The sequence below is a fragment of the Anopheles funestus genome, chromosome 3RL, assembly GCF_943734845.2.
Source record: "Anopheles funestus chromosome 3RL, idAnoFuneDA-416_04, whole genome shotgun sequence".
Lineage (NCBI taxonomy): Eukaryota > Metazoa > Arthropoda > Insecta > Diptera > Culicidae > Anopheles > Anopheles funestus.
The window spans coordinates 68,091,569-68,112,830 of NC_064599.1; the positions used below are offsets into that span (position 1 = coordinate 68,091,569).

General features: G+C 43.2%; 3 protein-coding genes across 5 annotated transcripts in view; all 3 read right to left on the reverse strand.

Annotated features, from left to right (window-relative positions):
• LOC125769014 (CD109 antigen-like) overlaps positions 1-21,262 on the reverse strand; it is a 23,539-nt gene continuing 2,277 nt past the window's right edge. The window contains exons 2-13 of one of the 3 annotated variants that reach the window (XM_049437381.1): positions 4,842-4,886; positions 4,562-4,757; positions 3,823-4,501; positions 3,490-3,758; positions 3,329-3,423; positions 3,001-3,256; positions 2,708-2,917; positions 2,199-2,646; positions 1,840-2,139; positions 485-1,746; positions 267-420; positions 1-199 (exon numbers count right to left, since the gene is read on the reverse strand). In XM_049437381.1, coding sequence (XP_049293338.1) covers positions 162-199; positions 267-420; positions 485-1,746; positions 1,840-2,139; positions 2,199-2,646; positions 2,708-2,917; positions 3,001-3,256; positions 3,329-3,423; positions 3,490-3,758; positions 3,823-4,501; positions 4,562-4,757; positions 4,842-4,886 — 3,952 coding nt within the window. In that variant the 3' untranslated portion in view covers positions 1-161. Of the gene's footprint in view, positions 200-266; positions 421-484; positions 1,747-1,839; positions 2,140-2,198; positions 2,647-2,707; positions 2,918-3,000; positions 3,257-3,328; positions 3,424-3,489; positions 3,759-3,822; positions 4,502-4,561; positions 4,758-4,841; positions 4,975-11,832; positions 12,087-21,262 lie in introns of those variants that run through there. The other 2 variants (XM_049437380.1, XM_049437379.1) reach the window with 2 other exon arrangements.
• Positions 6,998-21,262, reverse strand: part of LOC125769009 (CD109 antigen-like) — a 25,809-nt gene continuing 11,544 nt past the window's right edge. The window contains exons 2-12 of the mRNA XM_049437373.1: positions 11,553-11,748; positions 10,814-11,492; positions 10,481-10,749; positions 10,320-10,414; positions 9,992-10,247; positions 9,701-9,910; positions 9,192-9,639; positions 8,833-9,132; positions 7,493-8,760; positions 7,275-7,428; positions 6,998-7,197 (exon numbers count right to left, since the gene is read on the reverse strand). Of these exons, the coding sequence (XP_049293330.1) occupies positions 7,103-7,197; positions 7,275-7,428; positions 7,493-8,760; positions 8,833-9,132; positions 9,192-9,639; positions 9,701-9,910; positions 9,992-10,247; positions 10,320-10,414; positions 10,481-10,749; positions 10,814-11,492; positions 11,553-11,748 (3,970 nt within the window). The 3' untranslated portion in view covers positions 6,998-7,102. The remainder of the gene's footprint in view (positions 7,198-7,274; positions 7,429-7,492; positions 8,761-8,832; positions 9,133-9,191; positions 9,640-9,700; positions 9,911-9,991; positions 10,248-10,319; positions 10,415-10,480; positions 10,750-10,813; positions 11,493-11,552; positions 11,749-21,262) is intronic.
• The window catches only part of LOC125769011 (CD109 antigen-like), a 4,891-nt gene continuing 2,264 nt past the window's right edge, over positions 18,636-21,262 (reverse strand). The window contains exons 8-12 of the mRNA XM_049437375.1: positions 20,770-21,223; positions 20,411-20,710; positions 19,077-20,338; positions 18,860-19,013; positions 18,636-18,782 (exon numbers count right to left, since the gene is read on the reverse strand). Coding sequence (XP_049293332.1) covers positions 18,688-18,782; positions 18,860-19,013; positions 19,077-20,338; positions 20,411-20,710; positions 20,770-21,223 — 2,265 coding nt within the window. The 3' untranslated portion in view covers positions 18,636-18,687. The remainder of the gene's footprint in view (positions 18,783-18,859; positions 19,014-19,076; positions 20,339-20,410; positions 20,711-20,769; positions 21,224-21,262) is intronic.

Below are 21,262 nucleotides of genomic sequence, written 5' to 3' on the forward strand. Positions count from 1 at the left end.
TTTTTCTGTTGCCCTATTGCTTTATTACAAATACCTTTATCTGATTTCTATTTTTACATACTAAACGTTCCTAGTGTTGAGCTTATCACTACTACCGTGGAACCAGTTGTTTCAACATTTTTGATAATGTCGCACGAATTGCATACCGCAAGGCAGAGCATCTATGAGCTCTCTTCGTACAACTTAATTGCATAGCGATCTAAAAATTACCAAAAAATAATTACGTATAAGTGTTATGATACATACTTACGTAATTAGACACTTACCTGGGTTGAAGTAATCAGAAACGACCACATATGCTGGACGCTTCAGGGCCACTCTAAAACGTCTGTAAGCGGTCACGGTGAAGCAGTTCCGCTCGATGCCCATATTGTTGTAATACACAACAACGGATGTACCGCCGTACATAATTTCGATGTTCTATAAATGATTGCATTGGTTAGAGGGTTTTTCTTACAATTTTTAAAATGTATAATCATCTCACCTGTATCGGATTGAAGGAAGACTGCTCGCTGATGGGATACTGATCGACAACGTATCCGCTAGGGAAGTACACTTCGATCAGAGTCTTGTTTGATCGAAAGTCCTGAATTAATGGTACGAGGCTTGCACACACCTTCAGTCGCAGTACGCTCACGTTTGCCGTGTATTGTTTCAACACATCCAGCTTGAATCCGTTCTCAAAATTAATGATATTTAAACTGTACTGATACATCACCTCCAACAATCCGGCCCCGACACCTTCGACGTTGGTCTCTATTAACTTTGTGTCCCCCGGTATGTCCTCGAAGTTGACAATTGTGTTGTCTTCGGAGTTTACGTGGAGATATTGGGTATCGTCCCTGAATTTCAAGTGTATCGTGTAGTTGTTCCGCGAGGGAGAGATTTTTTCCGCCAACTTTGTCAGTGCCTTTAGTCCTACGAAGGTGTCCTGAGTGCGTGGGAAGCTTCCGGTAACATAGCGTTGATTCACTAGCCATCGCATCACCGGAATACTGTCCACATACTTCTCCGCTAATACAAATGACAACAACGCGTAAGCGGTCGCTTCTATGCTGTTCGTCGTGTTCCAATACCGTTCCTTGCCCAAATTCGTAACGGTAGTCATGTTGATCAGCTTCTTGAACGCTGTATTATTCATGCGATGCCCAGACAACATCAACGCGTAGGTCGCAATAGACAGATCGTAAGGTTCCTTGATGGATTTCACTCGACCACTTAAATAGTCCAATGCCTTTTGGATCACTGCCGCGTGCTTCACTTTGGCATTCTCGTTTTCAAGAAGCGCTGTTACCACGAAAGATGTCAGTGAAATGCCTTTACGTAGACCGCCTTGCATTGTTTGGTACATCACGTAACCGACCTCATCGAATCTTCCCGAATTGTGTTGCTTTGAAGCAAGCCAATCATAAGCCTTCTCGATCAAAGTCATTTCGACCTCGCTTGTGTACTTCGACGCAGTTTGCATCGATTTCGCGACGAAAGCGGTAAGGAAGACGCTGCCACCATAATTTTGCCACACACCAAATGATCCATCTGTCTGACGATAACGCATCTGCTTTTGATAGCCTTGGCGTAACGAACTGGTAGCTTTATCGATGAGACTCTCATTCATTGAGCCAATAGCATGTAAATAGTCGAGAACAACGATGTTTGGTACAAAATTAACCATGTTCTGCTCTGCATTACCATAGGGAGCAGCGACCAGGTTACCCAAGTCATGGATTACAAAGGTAATCAGATTAGCTAAAAGAAATTTAAACCATGTAATTAAAAATAACAGCGTTGAAAACGATGTATGTATGTATGTATGTATGTATGGTTATAATTTAAACTTACGATTCAGTCGAAACTTTATCTTAACCGAACCCGCATTGGCCCGTGGGTTGATGTATAAGTTCGTCAAAAAGGTTTGATTGGTGTATGTATTGAAGCAGAAGGGCTGAGATTCCGACTTTGATTGTACAAAACTTTCTGGCATGACTTGAATCACTTTCTCTAGTGCGTCCGATTCTTGTCCTGCCATGATGGATGCCTTCACTCGTACTGTCATCTCTCCGTGCTTTCGTGCTTTCACCAGGAATGAGATCGGTACGCCAATCTTCGGAGGAACGATTACGGATTTGGTGTAGCTTAGATCTGCAAGAAAAATGATAAAGTACTCTCACAAAATACTTCAAGAGATCAACGACACTCACCTTCCACAGGTCGTCCAATGAATTCCGTCTGATTAGCCACATTGTAGAGCGTCACATCAGCGATATACTCTCGTCCAAGATTGTTAAACAGTGTAAACTGTAACGCGATCACTTCACCTCGTTTGATGGAGTACGGAAGACTATCAACAATGTAGAACGGTTGGATCGTTGTGAACTGAATGGGCTTTTTGATGATTCCCAAACCGTACACTGGATCAATCGAGAATCCCGTCAAATACCAGGATGTGGTCGTATCTGGCACAACTTCTATAATCGTGTAGGTTCCAGAACTTCCAATGGTCACATTCTTCCATAACCACGATTCTTGGAAGTTTGTCCTATATGAAACTGATCTGGTAAATGGATTCTGCAGGCCATTACGTGCCGACTTGTCATTGGCTCCATCGAACTCGATACCATCTAAAGTTCTACCGAACAGTCCCATGCTCTGTAAAGTGGATATAACAATCAAACCCGAACCTATTTGTTTGCTAGCTTTCGCATCTTACATTAAATTTGTCGAACTCATTCTCATCGATCGCATGAAATCCATCAAACACTTGCATAGCGTCCTCCCAAAATAGATCGTGATTCTTGTTATAATACAGCAAACCTTTGTCATAGGCAGCGAGTCCAACGTACGCTCCTGGTCGTCCAGATATGTGAACCCCGATTTGTTCTCCAGACTTTAATTCTTGTTCGTCTACGCGCAATTCAAACTGTTTGTGAAGAATTAAACAACTTAGATCCTTCATACATCTGCCTACCGTAAAAAAGTTTTAAAGATTTCATTTTCACTTACATTGTTACGAAGCTCTTCAAAATCGATGTCCACAAAGTCGTAAATTACTGTTTGTTTCGCTACAGTAGCTACGATAATTTTTGCCTTCGGTATCATTTTCTCGGTGGCGTCCAATTCTAAGGGATATTTGTTCTGCCTGTTCGGTCTCATGAAACCGGAATCAATGATGTTGCCCTTCGACACAATGTAGTACATAAAGAAGGTCATACGTTCGTTGCATGTAACCATAAGTCGTAACTTTCGGTTCAATTTAATGCTGAAATTCAACGAACAGATGTTTGTTCATAACGAAATACTACCACATCTCTTTTTAATGAGTGCTACTCACGGAGATTTTAATTCCAGTTTTAGATAAGCATCCGTCAAGACCTCCACTTTGTCCACTTGTTCGTTAAAGAAAAATCCATCATCATCGTTAGAAAACTGCAAAATTAATTAGCATACATGAAGTCCTTCACTTACTCCATTATACACTTAGAAAGAACTTACGTATACAATCATCGTTTCTGTACTGTCGCTGGGACTCAACTCCAGTAAGATTCTTCCTTTATCGTCGGTAGTGGCGGTTGTTTCGTATCCGACCTCCATCACTTCCACCTTACCGGTGACACCTTTAGCAGGGGTTCCATCGTGATATCGGAACTGAAGCGTACACTTAAAGGGAAGACCTGGACGGAATTGTGGACTTTCCTTGATCAGTTCCACGCGGTACGGATTTTTGTACACAGTGATTTGAGATTCTTTCACCACAGTCCGATCTACACCACAGACAATTGAGAATCATTAGCATTTCCAAAAACCAATGTTGTTCACATTTCTTACTGCTTTCTTGCTCGATGAAGGTCGTCTTTACAAGTACATCTTGTTGATCGTTGTACAGTACCAGTTCTTCATTGAAATGGAGATTCACCAATCCTATCCCGGACATTTCAAACTTTTTCACCTGATCTTGCTTATCGTCCTCCAAGTACAGCTCCACCTTGACATGCCCTTTCACTGGTTTTCCGAAGTGATAGTTAGCTGCTATCGTCAGACTCAAACTTTGGTGCTCCTCCAGAGGAATAACGGTTGGTACCACCTCTACGTCTAATGAAGTCAAAACATACTCCTTCACCTCGAATGTCTTGGACACGAGTACTTCTCCGTCCACCAATACCGAAATGATCCACATCCCCACCATTGGAGTTGGCGCGATCTGAAGATTATTCTCAAACACTCCATTTTCTAATTTTGCGAAGGACCACTCTCGAACAATGATTTTTTGAGGATCGCGGATCGTCACTTGAACTGTTTCGATCCGTGTAGAAGGTTTCAGCTCAGCGTCCAGCACTATCACACGAAATTGAACCGTATCGCCTGGTTTGAAAACGGGCTTATCAATTTGTATTAAACCTGATATGGTTTTGCTGAGATACACCAATTCGGCTTCCTTGTGAAAGCTGAAGCCACGTTGTCCGTCAATGATGATTCGGTAATTCCCAGCTGATAAGTCTTCAGGCATCTGGAAGAAAATACAGGTTTAACTTCCGTACACTTAACAGTTCGAATGTGCTCGTGTTACATTGAAGTTGATCATTCTGTTCACATGTTTCCGAACGTCAACCGACTTCGTTATGTTAAGAACATTTTGACCATCCCCCGTGTGTCCTTCGATTCGTAGCATCAGGTCCACCTTGTTGAGATTGGTGTTAAAATTACTGATCACAACCGTATAGTCCTGGTTGGCCCGGATGAATTTAGGACCCACAACCAGTATTCTGAAACCGAAAAACCGCATACAAATTATTCTTAAAACCATATTAATCACTAAACACTGAAACCACCAGAACGTTAGTTCCTACCCATGAGCAGCTGCCGCGAAGAGTATCACCGTTAATATTCGTAACCTTATGAACTGCCACATGTTGTTCGAGCGTGGTGCAAATTCACGTCTGCTTAAGATGGTGTTTAAAATTGAACTGAATCATGATCAGCTTACATCACTATCAGGGAAGCTGTACTGTTCAAGGGAATTCCCTTGAAGGTTATTATTCTTACTTGACATGCAACAGTAACGGCAATTGATAAGAACAAATCAGCTCGCTTAGTTGATCGACCATAAACTGCAGTTCGAGTTCGAGTTCTATCAAAATGTTTTGATAACATTTTCTATTTCCACTTAAAGATGTTTCCAGTGATTATGCTCTGACCTTCCTCAAGGCAGAAACATACTGGATTTAAGTTATCTTCAACGTCAACGCGGGTATGCCTTTCGTTTGGAAAATTGAATCAACGTTTTACTTAATTAGCATCTATTAATTTTTTTTAGATTAAAACATAATATAAAAAATATCAAACCAATTCTTAAAACTTACTTCCTACACAAGTCAAATGTCTGCGCTTGTGTTTTAAATTTATTATTTTAATATATCACCTAATTCACGGAATTACCGACATCTATTTAAAAATTCCCTTGATATCGGAGTATCCCACTTTTTGAGCATCCCATCCCCATTCACATGACTTTGTTCTGTAGTAATTATTATATCTGTATTTATCCTTCATTTGTTTGGAACAATACATAGTAATTACTTTAATGTGTGATGTTATTAATTTATCTGCATAAGATTTTTATCTGCCTATTGATATGGGGCGGCCAAGCCGTGTCAAGACTTATATTTACCACGTAGCCGTTGTAACCAGTCCTAGCTACGGGGGACGGTTAGGATGGGATTTGATGAGTGTTGGTCCAAAATTATATTTCGTGGTTTACGTAAATGATTGCTGGCTAAACCGATGCTGGCTAACTACTACTCTTTACCGCGGAATGTTCCCTAATATGGGTGTATCAGGTACGCCGTTCCTAACATTTCTGTGCTGGCAACCACGTCGAATCTAATTGAACTCCACCATATACCTTTGGTATGTAATACCGCTTTCGTAGTTGGCCATACAACTTTCTATGATTCTACTTGCAATATCGCTCGTGGAAATCCTTGATGATCAGTTCCGGTATGGTATGTCGCTTAGGTAAACTAACAGACTTCCACAATGAATAATAATTAATATTTTCGAGTGTGAAAAACGGGTGAAGTCAACTACACCATTGACTACGGTACGGTTTAACATACTCTTTCGTGTTTCCTCCGATGACTCGTCTGGTTCGTCTATATTAATAAGCCATTTTCCTTCTGATTCTCACAGGAACTTTGGTCTGCGGAACCATCTGCCGTATGAGTTCATATCGTAGTGTCCTTGTCACTTAGTTTTATACTACATGTGGTACGATCTCATCCACTATCAACTATTTTCTACTAACTCCCTCAACAGTGTCGATTTGCAGCCCCTGAAAAGGTGTTCATGTAGTCCCGAATTTGACTATAACCCTTATACGCGGATTTTAATATTGAACGGCTGATTTTAAATAACAACACTTCGGCAAATTGAACAACATTTGGCTGATAGTCTCTTCTATTTCTGTCAAATATTTTTTTTATTACTTAAAGGAAAAGTTTTTCTAAAACAAATTTCCTAAAAAGTGACATAAATTACAAGCAGAGAAGGAACTTAATTCTTGATTGAATTTGAAACGAAATTGTGCCAAGATCCGGCATACGGAAATTTGAGATACGCGTTTTTTTTTAGATTTTCACAGTCCGCTATAGAAGTGTATCTCGTGGACTGCAACAGCGACTACGCGACAGTCAGCGTTATTGCATATGTCGCAAAAATTTTGCTTTTTCTCAAGTATTGTAACTTATACCGTACGATTTTTTTACTCTATTGTAAGTGTATTCTTCTTTCTTTTTATGGCACTATAACCTCACAAGGTGCTGGCCTGCCATTACTGGCATTCTTTTATTTTATTTACCCCTAGCAGGATAGCCAGTCCTGCATACACGGATTTATCCTGGATTAGATTTGATCCTCGGCCCTGTCGTGTACAAACCATTATCATATCCATTGTTTGAACAATGAATCAATGCACAATATTGAAAAACAAACTTGAACACATACATTCCTTGCTAGAAGCATTATATTGCTAATTTGTAATTTTACACAAGTAAATCAAATCGTGCTCGACCGTGAGCGGGCCAGATATGATGATGATGCCACAAGTAAATCAATATTTTTTGCATTCCTTGGGACAATCACCTTCGTCGCATATTTCGCAAACTTCTTGTTTATCCACTTCGTACAATTTTATAGCATTCAAATCTAAAAAACAGAAATTGAAATAGAAAATAATTTCTCGTCAATGCAATGTTCCAACCAATTGCATCTTAAATACTCACTGGGATCGTAATAATCGTACACGACCACATATGCTGGACGCTTCAGAGCCACCTTGAACCGTCTGTAAGCAGTCACGGTGAAGCAGTTCCGCTCGGTGCCCATGTTGTTGTAATACACAACAACGGATGTACCGCCGTACCTAATTTCGGTGTTCTGTAAATGGTTGCATTACTGACAGGGTTTTTCTTACAACTTTAAAAATGTGTAATCATCTCACCTGTATTGGATTGTAGTAAGTCTGCTCGCTGATCGCATTCTGATCGACAACGTATCCGCTAGGGAAGTACACCTCGATCAGCGCCATGTTCGAACGCTTATCCATCAATTTTGGTATGTAGTTAGCACACACCCTCAGCCGCAGTTCGTAGTCGGAGCCCGTGTTTTGTTTATCTACATCCAGCTTAAAGCGGTTCTCGAAGTTCACGAGATTTAAACTGTACTGATAGACCACCTGCAACAATCCAAATCCGATACCACCAACATTGATCTCCAGAGACTTTGTGTCCTCCGGTATGTCCTCGAAGTTGGTAATATTGACATCTTGCGAGTTTATGTGGAAATACCGCGTAGCCTTCTTATACTTCAGCTGTATGGTGTAGTCGTTCCGCGAGGGAGAGATTTTTTCCGCCAACTTTGTCAATGCCTTTAGTCCTACGAAGGTGTCCTGAGTGCGTGGGAAGCTTCCGGTAACGTATCGTTGATTCACTAGCCATCGCATCACCGGAATACCGTCTACATACTTCTCCGCTAATACAAATGACAACAACGCGTAAGCGGTCGCTTCTATACTGTTGGTCGTGTTCCAGTACCGTACCATATCGTTACCATGATTTGTGGTTGTAGAAAGTGCAATGAGCTTTTCTAACGTTGTAGTCTTCTTTTCATGTCCGTACAACATCAAAGCGTAGGTCGCAATGGACAGATCGTAAGGGTTTTGGATGTCTTCCAAGTTCGAACTTAGATAACTCATTGCCTTTTGGATCACTGCCGCGTGCTTCACTTTGGCGTTCTCGTTCTCTAGAAGCGCTGTCAGCACGTATGATGTCAGGGCAATGCAATTACGTAGACCGCCTTGCATACCTTTATGAATAACGGAACCGACCTCATCGAACCTTCCCGAGCTGTGTTGCTTCGAAGCAAGCCAATCATAAGCCTTTTCGACCATAGCCACATCAACCTCGGTTATATATTTCGACGCAGTTTGCATCGATTTCGCGACGAAAGCGGTTAGGAAGACGCTGCCACCATCATTTTGCCACACACCAAATGATCCATCTGTCTGACGATAACGCATCTGATTTTGGTACCCTTGGCGCAACAAACTGGTAGCTTTATCGATGAGATTCTGTTCCTTCGAACCAATAGCATGTAAATAGTCGAGAACAACAATGTTTGGTACAAAGTTAACCATGTTCTGTTCTCCACAACCAGACGGGACAGCGAGCAGATTACCCAAGTTTTCAATTACAGTTGTGAGCAAATTGGCTATAAACGTTTAACAACAGAAAAGTCAGTATAATCAACATGAAAATTGTAACACGTTTGCTCTCTACTTACGATTCAGTCGAAACTCAATCTTTTTCGAATCATTGTCAGCCTTTTTGTTAAAGTCTAAATTAATGGGAAAGGTTTGATTTTTGTATGTATCGAAGCAGAACAACCGAGATTCCATCTTTGGTTGTACCAAACTTTCTGGCATGACTCGGATCACTTTTTCCAGTGCATCGGTTTCCATTCCAAGCATGAAAGAGGCATTCACGCGTACCGCCATCTCTCCGAGCTTTCGTGCTTTCACCAGAAATGAGATCGGTACGCCAACCTTCGGAGGAACGCTTACGGATTTGGTGTAGCTGATATCTGCAAGAAAAATGATAAAGTACTCTCACAAAATACTTCAAGAGATCAACGACACTCACCTTCCACAGGTCGTCCAATGAATTCCGTTTGATTGGCCACACTGTGGAGCGTCACATCAGCGATATACTCTCGTCCAACATTGTTAAACAGTGTAAACTGCAACACAACCGCTTCACCTCGTTTGATGGAGTACGGAAGACTATCAACAATGTAGAACGGTTGGATCGTTGTGAACTGAATGGGCTTTTTGATGATTCCCAAACCGTACACTGGATCAATCGAGAATCCCGTCAAATACCAGGATGTGGTCGTATCTGGCACAACTTCTATAATCGTGTAGGTTCCAGATCTTCCAATGGTCACATTCTTCCATAACCACGATTCAAGAAAGTTTGTCCTATATGAGACTGATCTGGTAAAAGGATTCTGCAGGCCATTACGTGCCGACTTGTCATTGGCTCCATCGAACTCGATACCAGCTAAAGTTCTACCGAACAGTCCCATGCTCTGTAAAGTGGATATAACAATCAAACACGAACCTATTTGTTTGTTAGCTTTCGCATCTTACATTAAATTTGTCGAACTCATTCTCATCGATCGCATGAAATCCGTCAAACACTTGCATAGCGTCCTCCCAAAATAGATCGTGATTCTTGTTATAATACAGCAAACCTTTGTCATAGGCAGCCAGTCCAACGTACGCTCCTGGTCGTCCAGACATTCGAAGCCCAATTTGTCGTCCTGGCTTTAATTCTTGTTCGTCTACGCTCAATTCAAACTGTTTGTGAAGAATTAAACAACTTAGATCCTTCATACATCTGCCTACCGTAAAAAAGATATAGATTTCTTTTTCACTTACATTGTTGCGAAGTTCTTCAAAATCGATGTCCACAAAGTCGTAAATTACTGTTTGTTTCGCTACAGTAGCTACGATAATTTTTGCCTTCGGTATCATTTTCTCGGTGGCGTCCAATTCTAAGGGATATTTGTTCTGCCTGTTCGGTCTCATGAAACCGGAATCAATGATGTTGCCCTTCGACACAACGTAGTACATAAAGAAGGTCATACGTTCGTTGCATGTAACCATAAGTCGTAACTTTCGGTTCAATTTAATGCTGAAATTCAACGAACAGATGTTTGTTCACAACGAAATACTACCACATCTCTTTTTAATGAGTGCTACTCACGGAGATTTTAATTCCAGTTTTAGATAAGCATCCGTCAAGACTTCCACTTTGTCCACTTGTTCGTTAAAGAAAAATCCATCATCATCGTTAGAAAACTGCAAAATTAATTAACATACATGAAGTCCTTCACTTACTCCAGTATACACTTAGAAATTACTTACGTATACAATCATCGTTTCTGTACTGTCGCTGGGACTCAACTCCAGTAAGATTCTTCCTTTATCGTCGGTAGTGGCGGTTGTTTCGTATCCGACCTCCATCACTTCCACCTTACCGGTGACACCTTTAGCAGGGGTTCCATCGTGATATCGGAACTGAAGCGTACACTTAAAGGGAAGACCTGGACGGAATTGTGGACTTTCCTTGATCAGTTCCACGCGGTACGGATTTTTGTACACAGTGATTTGAGATTCTTTCACCACAGTCCGATCTACACCACAGACAATTGAGAATCATTAGCATTTCCAAAAACCAGTGTTGTTCACATTTCTTACTTGTAAACTGCTCCACGAAGGTCGTCTTTACACGCACATCTTTCCAATCTCGATGAACAGTAAAATAATCAGCGTATTGCAGCTTTACCTGTCCCATCCCGTAAACGTCAAACTCTTTCACCTGATCTCGCTTATCGTCCTCCAAGTACAGCTCCACCTTGACATGCCCTTTCACTGGTTTTCCGAAGTGATAGTGGGCTGCTATCGTCAGACTCAAACTTTGGTGCTCCTCCAGAGGAATAACGGTTGGTACCACCTCTACGTCAAACGAAGACAACACATACTCCTTCACCTCGAATGTCTTGGACACGAGTACTTCTCCGTCGACCAATACCGAGATGTTCCATATACCGAGCATTGGAGTTGGCGCGATCTGAAGATTATTCTCAAACACTCCTGCGTACAATCTTGCCGAGGACCACTGCCGAACCACATTGTTTTGAGGATCGCGGATCGTCACTTGTACTGTTTTGATCCGTGTAGAAGGTTTCAGCTCAGTGTCTAGCACTATTACACGAAATTGAACCGTATCGCCTGGTTTGAACACGGGCTTATCGATCTGTATTAATCCTGATACGGTTTTGCTGAGGTACACCAAATCGGCTTCCTTGTGAAAGCTAAAGCCACGTTGTCCGTCAATGGTAATTTTGTAATATCCAGTAGATAAGTATTTAGGCATCTGTAAGAAAGTACAGGTTTAACTTCCGTACACTTAACGGTTCGAATGTGCTCGTCTTACATTGAAGTTGATCACTCTGTTCATTTGTTTCCGAACGTCAACCGACTTCGTTATGTTAAGAACATTTTGACCATCCCCCGTGTGTCCTTCGATTCGTAGCATCAGGTCCACGTTGTTGAGATTGGTGTTAAAATTACTGATCACAACCGTATAGTCCTGGTTGGCCCGAATGAATTTAGGACCCACAACCAGTATTCTGAAACCGAAAAACCGCATACAAATTATTGTTCAAACCATATTAATCACTAAACACTGAAACCACCAGAACGTTAGTTCCTACCCATGAGCAGCTGCCGCGAAGAGTATCACCGTTAATATTCGTAACCTTATGAACTGCCACATGTTGTTCGAGCGTGGTGCAAATTCACGTCTGCTTAAGATGGTGTCTACAACTGAACTAAATCATGATCAGCTTACATCTCTATCAGGGAAGCTGTACTGTTCAAGGGAATTCCCTTGAAGGTTAGTATTCTTACTTGACATGCAACAGTAACGGCAATTGATAAGAACAAATCAGCTCGCTTAGTTGATCGACCATAAACTGCAGTTCGAGTTCGAGTTCTATCAAAATGTTTTGATAACAATTTCTATTTCCGCTTAGAGATGTTTCCAGTGATTATGCTCTGACCTTCCTCAAGGCAGAAACATGCTGGATTTAAGTTACCTTCAACGTCAACTACAGGCGTCCCCCGTCTTACGACCCCTCGAGATACGACGATTCGCAGATACGACGGTTAAAGTCTGAAATAATAACCCCCATTCCACCCCCCCCCCCCCCACCCTCCTGGGCACTCATGTGTTCACTATGCGAAAACCGGCTAAAGTCTGAAACACGACCCCCCCACTCACGGGCACTCATTTGAGTGACTTTCTTTCGTGCAGGGTGGTTCGAAATCGGTTGCGTGTTTTTTAATTATGTTTCGAGACACAGACACCTGAGGGCATGGCCGTCGAAGAAGAAAACGTAGCCATTGGTGCCATCTATCGACCACAGGTCAAAGATTGGCGATCCGTTGGAGCTTTCGCGAATAGCTCCGGCCACAGAGATGGTAGCGATTAGTGGTGCATGGACGAAATGTAGCCACAAGTGCCATCTAGCCATGGCCAGAAAAAAGTTTGGCGATATCTTGGATACCGGCGGAGCTATGGGGCAAAGTTGGGCCAAAAATGAGGAAAATTTGGCTAAAGTCTGAAACACGACCCCCCCCCACTCACGGGCACTCATTTGAGTGACTTTCTTTCGTGCAGGGTGGTTCGAAATCGGTTGCGTGTTTTTTAATTATGTTTCGAGACACAGACACCTGAGGGCATGGCCGTCGAAGAAGAAAATGTAGCAATTGGTGCCATCTATCGACCACAGGTCAAAGATTGGCGATCCGTTGGAGCTTTCGCGAATAGCTCCGGCCACAGACATGGTAGCGATTAGTGGTGCATGGACGAAATGTAGCCACAAGTGCCATCTAGCCATGGCCAGAAGAAAGTGTGGCGATATCTTGGATACCGGCGGAGCTATGGGGCAAAGTTGGGCCAAAAATGAGGAAAATTTTTCGGTTTCACAAACAGCGTATGGAACTTGGTTCCTCGATGAATAAATCACTTTTCACTATGCGAAAACCTCCTTACAATTTAATAGTAATTGTAAAAAAAATCAAATTTAGGCCACATTGCATAGTCTCCGAACCACCCTGTACGAAAAATTGACACGCAGATGAGTGACCGTGAGTGGGGGGGGGTCGTGTTTCAGACTTTAGCCGAAAATTTTACGGTTTCACAAACAGCGTATGGAACTTGGTTCCTCGATGAATAAATCACTTTTCACTATGCGAAAACCTCCTTACAATTTAATAGTAATTGTAAAAAAAAATCAAATTCAGGTCACATTGCATAGTCTTCGAACCACCCTGTACGAAAAATTGACACGCAGATGAGTGACCGTGAGTGGGGGGGGTCGTATTTCAGACTTTAACCCAAAGTCTGTAGAGTAATGAGGTCGCGGATTAGGCTTTGTTGACATTGCCATCTTGGATTTTCATTTTGACAGTTAGACGTCCTTGGCTATGTATTGGTGAATTGTTTACTGAGCAAATTTCAGCGCTCGTAGTTTTGGCGACAGTCGTTGCAACGTTAAAATGTGGGGAATATATGCACTATTCCATAAATTTCCATTGCGCATTGTATTACACGATAATCACACTATTAAAAGATTTCGTTTTAAAATAAAATCTAAAACAATTAACCGTAGGATGTCTTGAAACAAAATCATGTTTACACGAGCAGCTGAAGCAGCCTCCAAAACAACCGTACACATACAACTACACAACATCGTGTAGGAGCTTCGGACACCTATCTGTCATTTTTATTTTTCATTGTTATTCCAAGAGCTGCCAAAACCCCTCTATTACGAGACCTCATTACTCTACAGACTTTGCTACAGACTTTGCTTTAACCGCTAAAACTGGACGAAACCAGTAAACTGTCGGTTTATAACCTCTATTGTGATTCTTGTGTGAACATACTCCCCCCCCCCCCCCCCCCCCCCATGACAGAATGTCATAACAAAAGGCGAACGGAACTAGCATGTGGTTTCACCGTCCGCTAACGGCAGTAACCAGATTTTGTTGATCGGACGCGTGATGATCTCTTTTACCGTTTGTAGTTTTACCATACGTGTGAGTTGGTCCTCTCCAGGATGAATTGCAACGATGCGAGCGAGGAGCCATCGACTTGTTCGTAAGGATTCATCCAGTAGTATAACCAATCGGCCGGGGAGTATATCGTTGGTTCGGTGATGCCTCATGTTGTCTTTCTGCATTTCCTGCAGATACTCCGTAGCCCAATACTTTCAGAATCGCTGAACGATTAGCTGCCACCTTTGCAGTTCATCGGGAGTGTACGCCTTCAATTTGGTATAGTCAGAAACAGGAACTGCGTGCATGGACGTACCGATGAGGAAATGCGCTGGGGTAAGTGATGCCAGATCATTCGGGTCGTCGGACATAGGCAGCAAGGTTGAAGGATATTCGATTTGTTGAAGGATAGTGCAATATCCTTTGTATGACAGCCTCGAGCCTAGATGACGATAGAGGTGTCGTTTGGCTGTCTTCACCGCTGCTTCCCATAATCCAGCGAAGTGTGGAGCTTTGGGTGGGGTAAAATGCCAAGTGATACCTTTGTTGGCACAATTGGTGGCAATGATGTGCTGCTGCTGTTCGTCGTTCAGCATGTTGACAAGTTCGCTGAGCTCGTGCGCAGCGCCTTCGAAATTTTTTCCGTTGTCTGAGTGTATGTGTGCTCGTAAACCGCGCCGGGATGCAAAACGATGTAACGCCGCCAGAAAATCAGCTGTGGTGAGGTCTCCCACTAGCTCTAAGTGGACCGCTTTCGTTGCGAAGCATACAAATACGCACAAGTAGCTTTTCACAGCGGCAGCTCGACGATGTGCAGGTTTCAGAAAGAATGGGCCAGCGTAATCCACTCCGGTTACGGAGAACGGCCGGCTGGGGATGACCCGAGATGGTGGAAGTTGGCCGATTTGTTGTTGTTCGAGTGTGGGATCGTGACGTATGCAACGGAAACAGTTTCGTACGATGTTTTTGACCAAGCACCTTCCGTCTAGTGGCCAATATGTTTCCCTTATTTGCGACAGCAATAATCTTCCGCCGCCATGCATAAGTTGCTTGTGATAGTAGGTTGCAATTAGATGTGCGAATTTGTGCTTCTTAGGAAGTACTATGGGATGCTGGGATTGGTAGGGAAGCAGCGAGAACTTCAATCGTCCTCCTACTCGTATTATTCCTTGCTCGTCGAGGAATGGGTTCAGCCGTCGTAGTGGGGATTGTCTTCCTATCACCTCTTGCCAATTGCCGTAACTCTGTTGAAAATGCGTCTTGCTGTGCTAAACGACATAGCACAGTTTTAGCAGCTTCCATGTATTCGGGAGTGATGGCTAAAGGTGATGCGAAGTGTGTTGGTGTTCGTTGAGTGCGTGCCTTTTCCTTAGTGTTACGTGTGAAGCGAATGCAGTATGCAACGATGCGCAACAATCGCGTGTAGCTAGAACACAACGTATACCAAGGGTTAGTTGAGCCGGGAACATGCCTCCACTGACGAGGGTGAGTATAATGTTGCACCTCCGATACTCGGTTGCCTACGAACGTTGCCCACGTGTTAGGTGAGGCGCTGATCCACTTTGGTAGAATCGGACCAAAAGAACACTTCTGCTGCGTGTAGTCCCATCGCCTTCTTGACTCGATCGTAAAGATGAGCGCCTAATACTGCAGCACACAGTTCCAGTCGATGTAGTGTGACACGCTTAAGTGGTGCCACTCGCGATTTGGATGAAAGTAAAGTGGTGCGAACTTCCCCTTGCTCACTTTCGCAACGAACATAAATGCAGGCCCCGTAAGCTACTTCAGATGCGTCACAGAAGGTGTGTAGCTGCAATTTACTACCAGGTAACAGCGCATAGCGATCGATCTTAAAACCGGATATGTGTGGCCAATCTTGCTGAATATTTTTCCATTTCTTGCAGATAGAATCAGGAACAAGATCGTCCCAACCAGCTTTCTGCAGCCACAATTCCTGCATCATGCGGGCTATGTTAGAGAGGATGATTCTTTTATTAGGACTTGCTGTGTCGGTGTCGATTGCGGACTCGAATGATAGAACATCATTGTTCCGGTAAGCACCTCTAATCGGTTTGAAGTCCACTTCCGTAATTCAAACCCACCCTTTGAAAGTAATTCATCTAACTCTACTCGTAAATGCCGAGCACTTTCGATCGAATCCGCACCGCCGATGAAGTCGTCCACGTAGAAATTGCTCTTCAGAGCGGATGCGGCAACAGGATTTGTGGTTCCCTCATCGTTTGCAAGCTGCTCCAAGGTTCGAGTTGCAAAGAAGGATGATGGGGACAACCCATAGGTTACGGTGTTCAGCTCGTAATACTGGATCGGTGAATGCGGAGTAAAGCGGAAACAAATGCGGAATCGTAGGATGATGTCCAACAAATCATCCTGCACTGCAGAGCCGACACATAACGCTTTGTTGAGCGAGTATCCGGATGATGTTTTTGCTGATCCATCAAACACCACCCTGGTTTTTGTTGTTGTGCTCAACGCCTTGAATACGGGATGGTGCGGCAGATAATATGCTGATTCGTCGTCAGCTGGAGCTTGTATCAGCGACATGTGCCCTAGCTCCAAATATTCATGCATGCATTCATGGTATGCCGCTTTAATATAAGGATCGCGTTCTAGTCGCCTTTCGAGCATTGCAAAACGTCGTAGAGTTGATAATTTCGAAAAACCCAGCTTTTCTTTAAAGTCAGGCTGCTTTGGTAAACGAACAATATAACGACCAGTATCGTCTCGTTGTGTTGTATCTCGGTGTAGTTTTTCGCAATACCTTTCTTCGGCGGAGTAACCATCTCTTATTTGCAATTCTTCCACTTTCCAGAATCGCTCGAGTGATTCCTCAAGCGTGCTCATGCAGACGACGGAATGAGATCGAGCGGTGCCGACTTATTAAACTGCGGGTCTGCAAGCATAAAATTCGGTGGAATTTGCCACTCGGCGGTGCGCACATCATGTGCTGGCAAATCCCCAATCAAGAAATCAGCATTCAGCTGATATGGGCCCTTTCGGGAGGAAATCTTCGCACGCACCGATTTCCGCACCGGGGTGGAAGAGTGACCCGCACCGATGAGCGTTACGTTGACCGTATCAAGTTTCAACGCTAACCTCTGAGCAAGCCTGGTGCTCATCAAATCAGGTTGCGAGACACTATCCAATAGTGCTCGCGCTGGATGCAGAATACCATGTACATCAACAACGTGTACCACGGCAGTTTGCAGACACACATGATCATATGTTTGCTGGCTTGCGTGTGCTGCTACGTGGTGTCTTTGGGTGTTTGTGGCGAGATCGTCTTTGTTGTGTGGATGGCTTACCGGAACATTTCGCGCAGCTGGCACGGTGTTAGCAGTGCGAAGTGGTTGTCCCGCAAACAGTTTAAGCATAGCTTATTGGACATGACCTGTCGATATCGTTCTTCCGGACCCATAGTTATGAATCGCGGGCATTTCGTGGTGCTATGCTCTTGCTGGCATATTATGCACCTACGTGTTTCGTGAGAGGTAAACGGAAAACTAGCCAGCAGAGTGAGGTTCGATTGTTTGTGTATAAAGTGCGTCTGATTTCCGCTAGAGGACGCGTCGGGATTGTTTACAATCAGAGTTTCGAGCACTCGCATTCGGCGTTGCAAAAATTGCATTATCATGTATTAAGCCCTCAAAAGTGTCCCTATACGTTAGCCACTGCATGTAATCACCATCGTATTCGGTCAGCGCGATGGTGGGAAGTTTAATGCCTACTACAGAGCTCGGGCCAGCGTTTGGTGTCGAACTAATGCTTCGAGGAACATGCACCCTTTTAGCCTTCAGCGGGGAATGTGCGCGTATCAAGCGCGGCTCAAAATCATCGTGTAAAGCGGCATTGTGCGCAATTTCTTCTTCGGTGATTGTCAAATCCTCTAGCTGATTTTGGATTTTCTCCAAGTCGATGGACAGCTGGCCGAACTTCGTTATATATGCGTTATGCGCAGGAAAAAACAGGTCGCAAGAATCCGCAAATTAATAACGCAAGCAATTCGGTGTATCCTGGTCACGGCACCATGTACAAACTTGCGGAATTCGGATGCTGAATTTTCTTTCGAGAATAGTTACCGTACGATTGGCGGGATTTTTTGGCGAAGAAGAGACATTTTTTTTATTTGTTTGTCTTTTTATAACAATTTCTCTGAGCGCCCACCGAGTGCCACCGGCACTCACAATACGACTGTTGCTAAAACTGGACGAAACCAGCAAACTGTCGGTTTATAACCACTATTGTGATTCTTGTGTGAACAGAGGTTTATTTTGTATTGGCACACTATGACCGATTGCGGGGAAACCATCGGAACAGAATCAGTTGCTAATATTGTGTAAGTAAACTTTGTCAAAAAATAGGATTTACATCTAGTCTATTACACTAAGCATGTATAGAATTACAGAATTAACACAAGTAGAAGCTGCAAATATCGTAATTTCTTTGCGAGAAGCATTTTATTGCTAATTTGTAATATATCAAATGCAAAATCAATTTTTTTTGCATTCCTTGGGACAATCACCTTCGTCGCATATTTCACAAACTTCTTGTTTGTCCACTTCGTACAATTTTATGGCGTTCAAATCTAAAAAATAGAAATGAAAAGAGAAATTAAAATCTCGTCAGTGCAAAGTTCCAACCGTTTGCAACTTAAATACTCACTGGGATCGTAATAATCGTACACGACCACATATGCTGGACGCTTCAGAGCCACCTTGAACCGTCTGTAAGCAGTCACGGTGAAGCAGTTCCGCTCGATGCCCATGTTGTTGTAATACACAACAACGGATGTACCGCCGTACCTAATTTCGGTGTTCTATAAATAATTGCATTGGTTAGAGGTCTTGCTTATCTTTTCTTTTCTTTTTAATTATCTCACCTGTATCGGATTAATGGAAGACTGCTCACTGATGGGATTCCGATCGACAACGTATCCGCTAGGGAAGTACACCTCGATCAGCGCCATGTTCGAACGATCATCGGACACTTTCGGTATAAAGTTAGCACACACCTTCAGTCGCAGCTCGTAGTCGGAGCCCGTGTTTTGTTTATCTACATCCAGCTTAAAGCGGTTCTCGAAGTTCACGAGATTTAAACTGTACTGATAGACCACCTGCAACAATCCAAATCCGATACCACCAACATTGATCTCCAGAGACTTTGTGTCCTCCGGTATGTCCTCGAAGTTGGTAATATTGATATCTTGCGAGTTTATGTGGAAATACCGCGTAGCCTTCTTATACTTCAGCTGTATGGTGTAGTCGTTCCGCGACGGAGAGATTTTTTCCGCCAACTTTGTCAGTGCCTTTAGTCCTACGAAGGTGTCCTGAGTGCGTGGGAAGCTTCCGGTAACATAGCGTTGATTTACTAGCCATCGCATCACCGGAATACCGTCTACATACTTCTCCGCTAATACAAATGACAACAACGCGTAAGCGGTCGCTTCTATCCTGTTTGTTGTGGGCCAATACCGTTCTGAGTCATTGCTGGCAACAATAGACATGTGTAGGAGTTTTTCAAATGCCACATCCTTCAAGCTGTGTCCGTTTAACATCAACGCGTAGGTCGCAATGGACAGATCGTAAGGGTTTTGGATGTTATCCATCTTACTGCTGAGATAATTCATTGCCTTTTGGATCACTGCCGCGTGCTTCACTTTGGCGTTCTCGTTTTCTAGAAGCGCTGTCAGCACGTACGATGTCAGGGCAATGCCATTACGTAGACCGCCTTGCATATCTTTATGAATAACGGAACCGACCTCATCGAACCTTCCCGAGCTGTGTTGCTTCGAAGCAAGCCAATCATAAGCCTTTTCGACCATAGCCACATCAACCTCGGTTATATATTTCGACGCAGTTTGCATCGATTTCGCGACGAAAGCGGTAAGGAAGACGCTGCCGCCCTGATTTTGCCACACACCAAATGATCCATCTGTCTGACGATAACGCATCTGATTTTGGTACCCTTGGCGCAACAAACTGGTAGCTTTATCGATGAGATTCTGTTCCTTCGAACCAATAGCATGTAAATAGTCGAGAACAACAATGTTTGGTACAAAGTTAACCATGTTCTGTTCTCCACAACCAGACGGAACAGCGAGCAGATTACCCAAGTTTTCAATTACAGTTGTGAGCAAATTGGCTATAAACGTTTAACAACAGAAAAGTCAGTATAATCAACATGAAAATTATAATACGTTTGCTCTCTACTTACGATTCAGTCGAAACTCAATCTTTTTCGAATCATTGTCAGCCTTTTTGTTAAAGTCTAAATTAATGGGAAAGGTTTGATTTTTGTATGTATCGAAGCAGAACAACCGAGATTCCATCTTTGGTTGTACCAAACTTTCTGGCATGACTCGGATCACTTTTTCCAGTGCATCGGTTTCCATTCCAAGCATGATAGAGGCTTTCACGCGTACCGCCATCTCTCCGAGCTTTCGTGCTTTCACCAGAAATGAGATCGGTACGCCAACCTTCGGAGGAACGCTTACGGATTTGGTGTAGCTGATATCTGCAAGACAAATGATAAAGTACTCTCACAAAATACTTCAAGAGATCAACGACACTCACCTTCCACAGGTCGTCCAATGAATTCCGTCTGATTAGCCACACTGTAGAGCGTCACATCAGCGATATACTCTCCTCCAAGATTGTTAAACAGTGTAAACTGCAACACAACCGCTTCACCTCGTTTGATGGAGTACGGAAGATTCTCCACGATGTAAAACGGTTGGATCGTTGTGAACTGGATAGGCTTTTTGATTATTCCCAAACCGTACACTGGATCAATCGAGAATCCCGTCAAGTACCAGGATGTGGTCGTATCTGGCACGTTTTCGATCATTGTGCGCGTTCCAGATCTTCCAATGGTCACATTCTTCCATAACCACGATTCTAGAAAGTTTGTCCTATATGAGACCAGTTTGGTGAATGGATTGCTTGTTTGCAACCCATCACGTGCCGACTTGTCATTGGCTCCATCGAACTCGATACCAGCTAAAGTTCTACCGAACAGTCCCATGCTCTGTAAAGTGGATATAACAATCAAACACGAACCTATTTG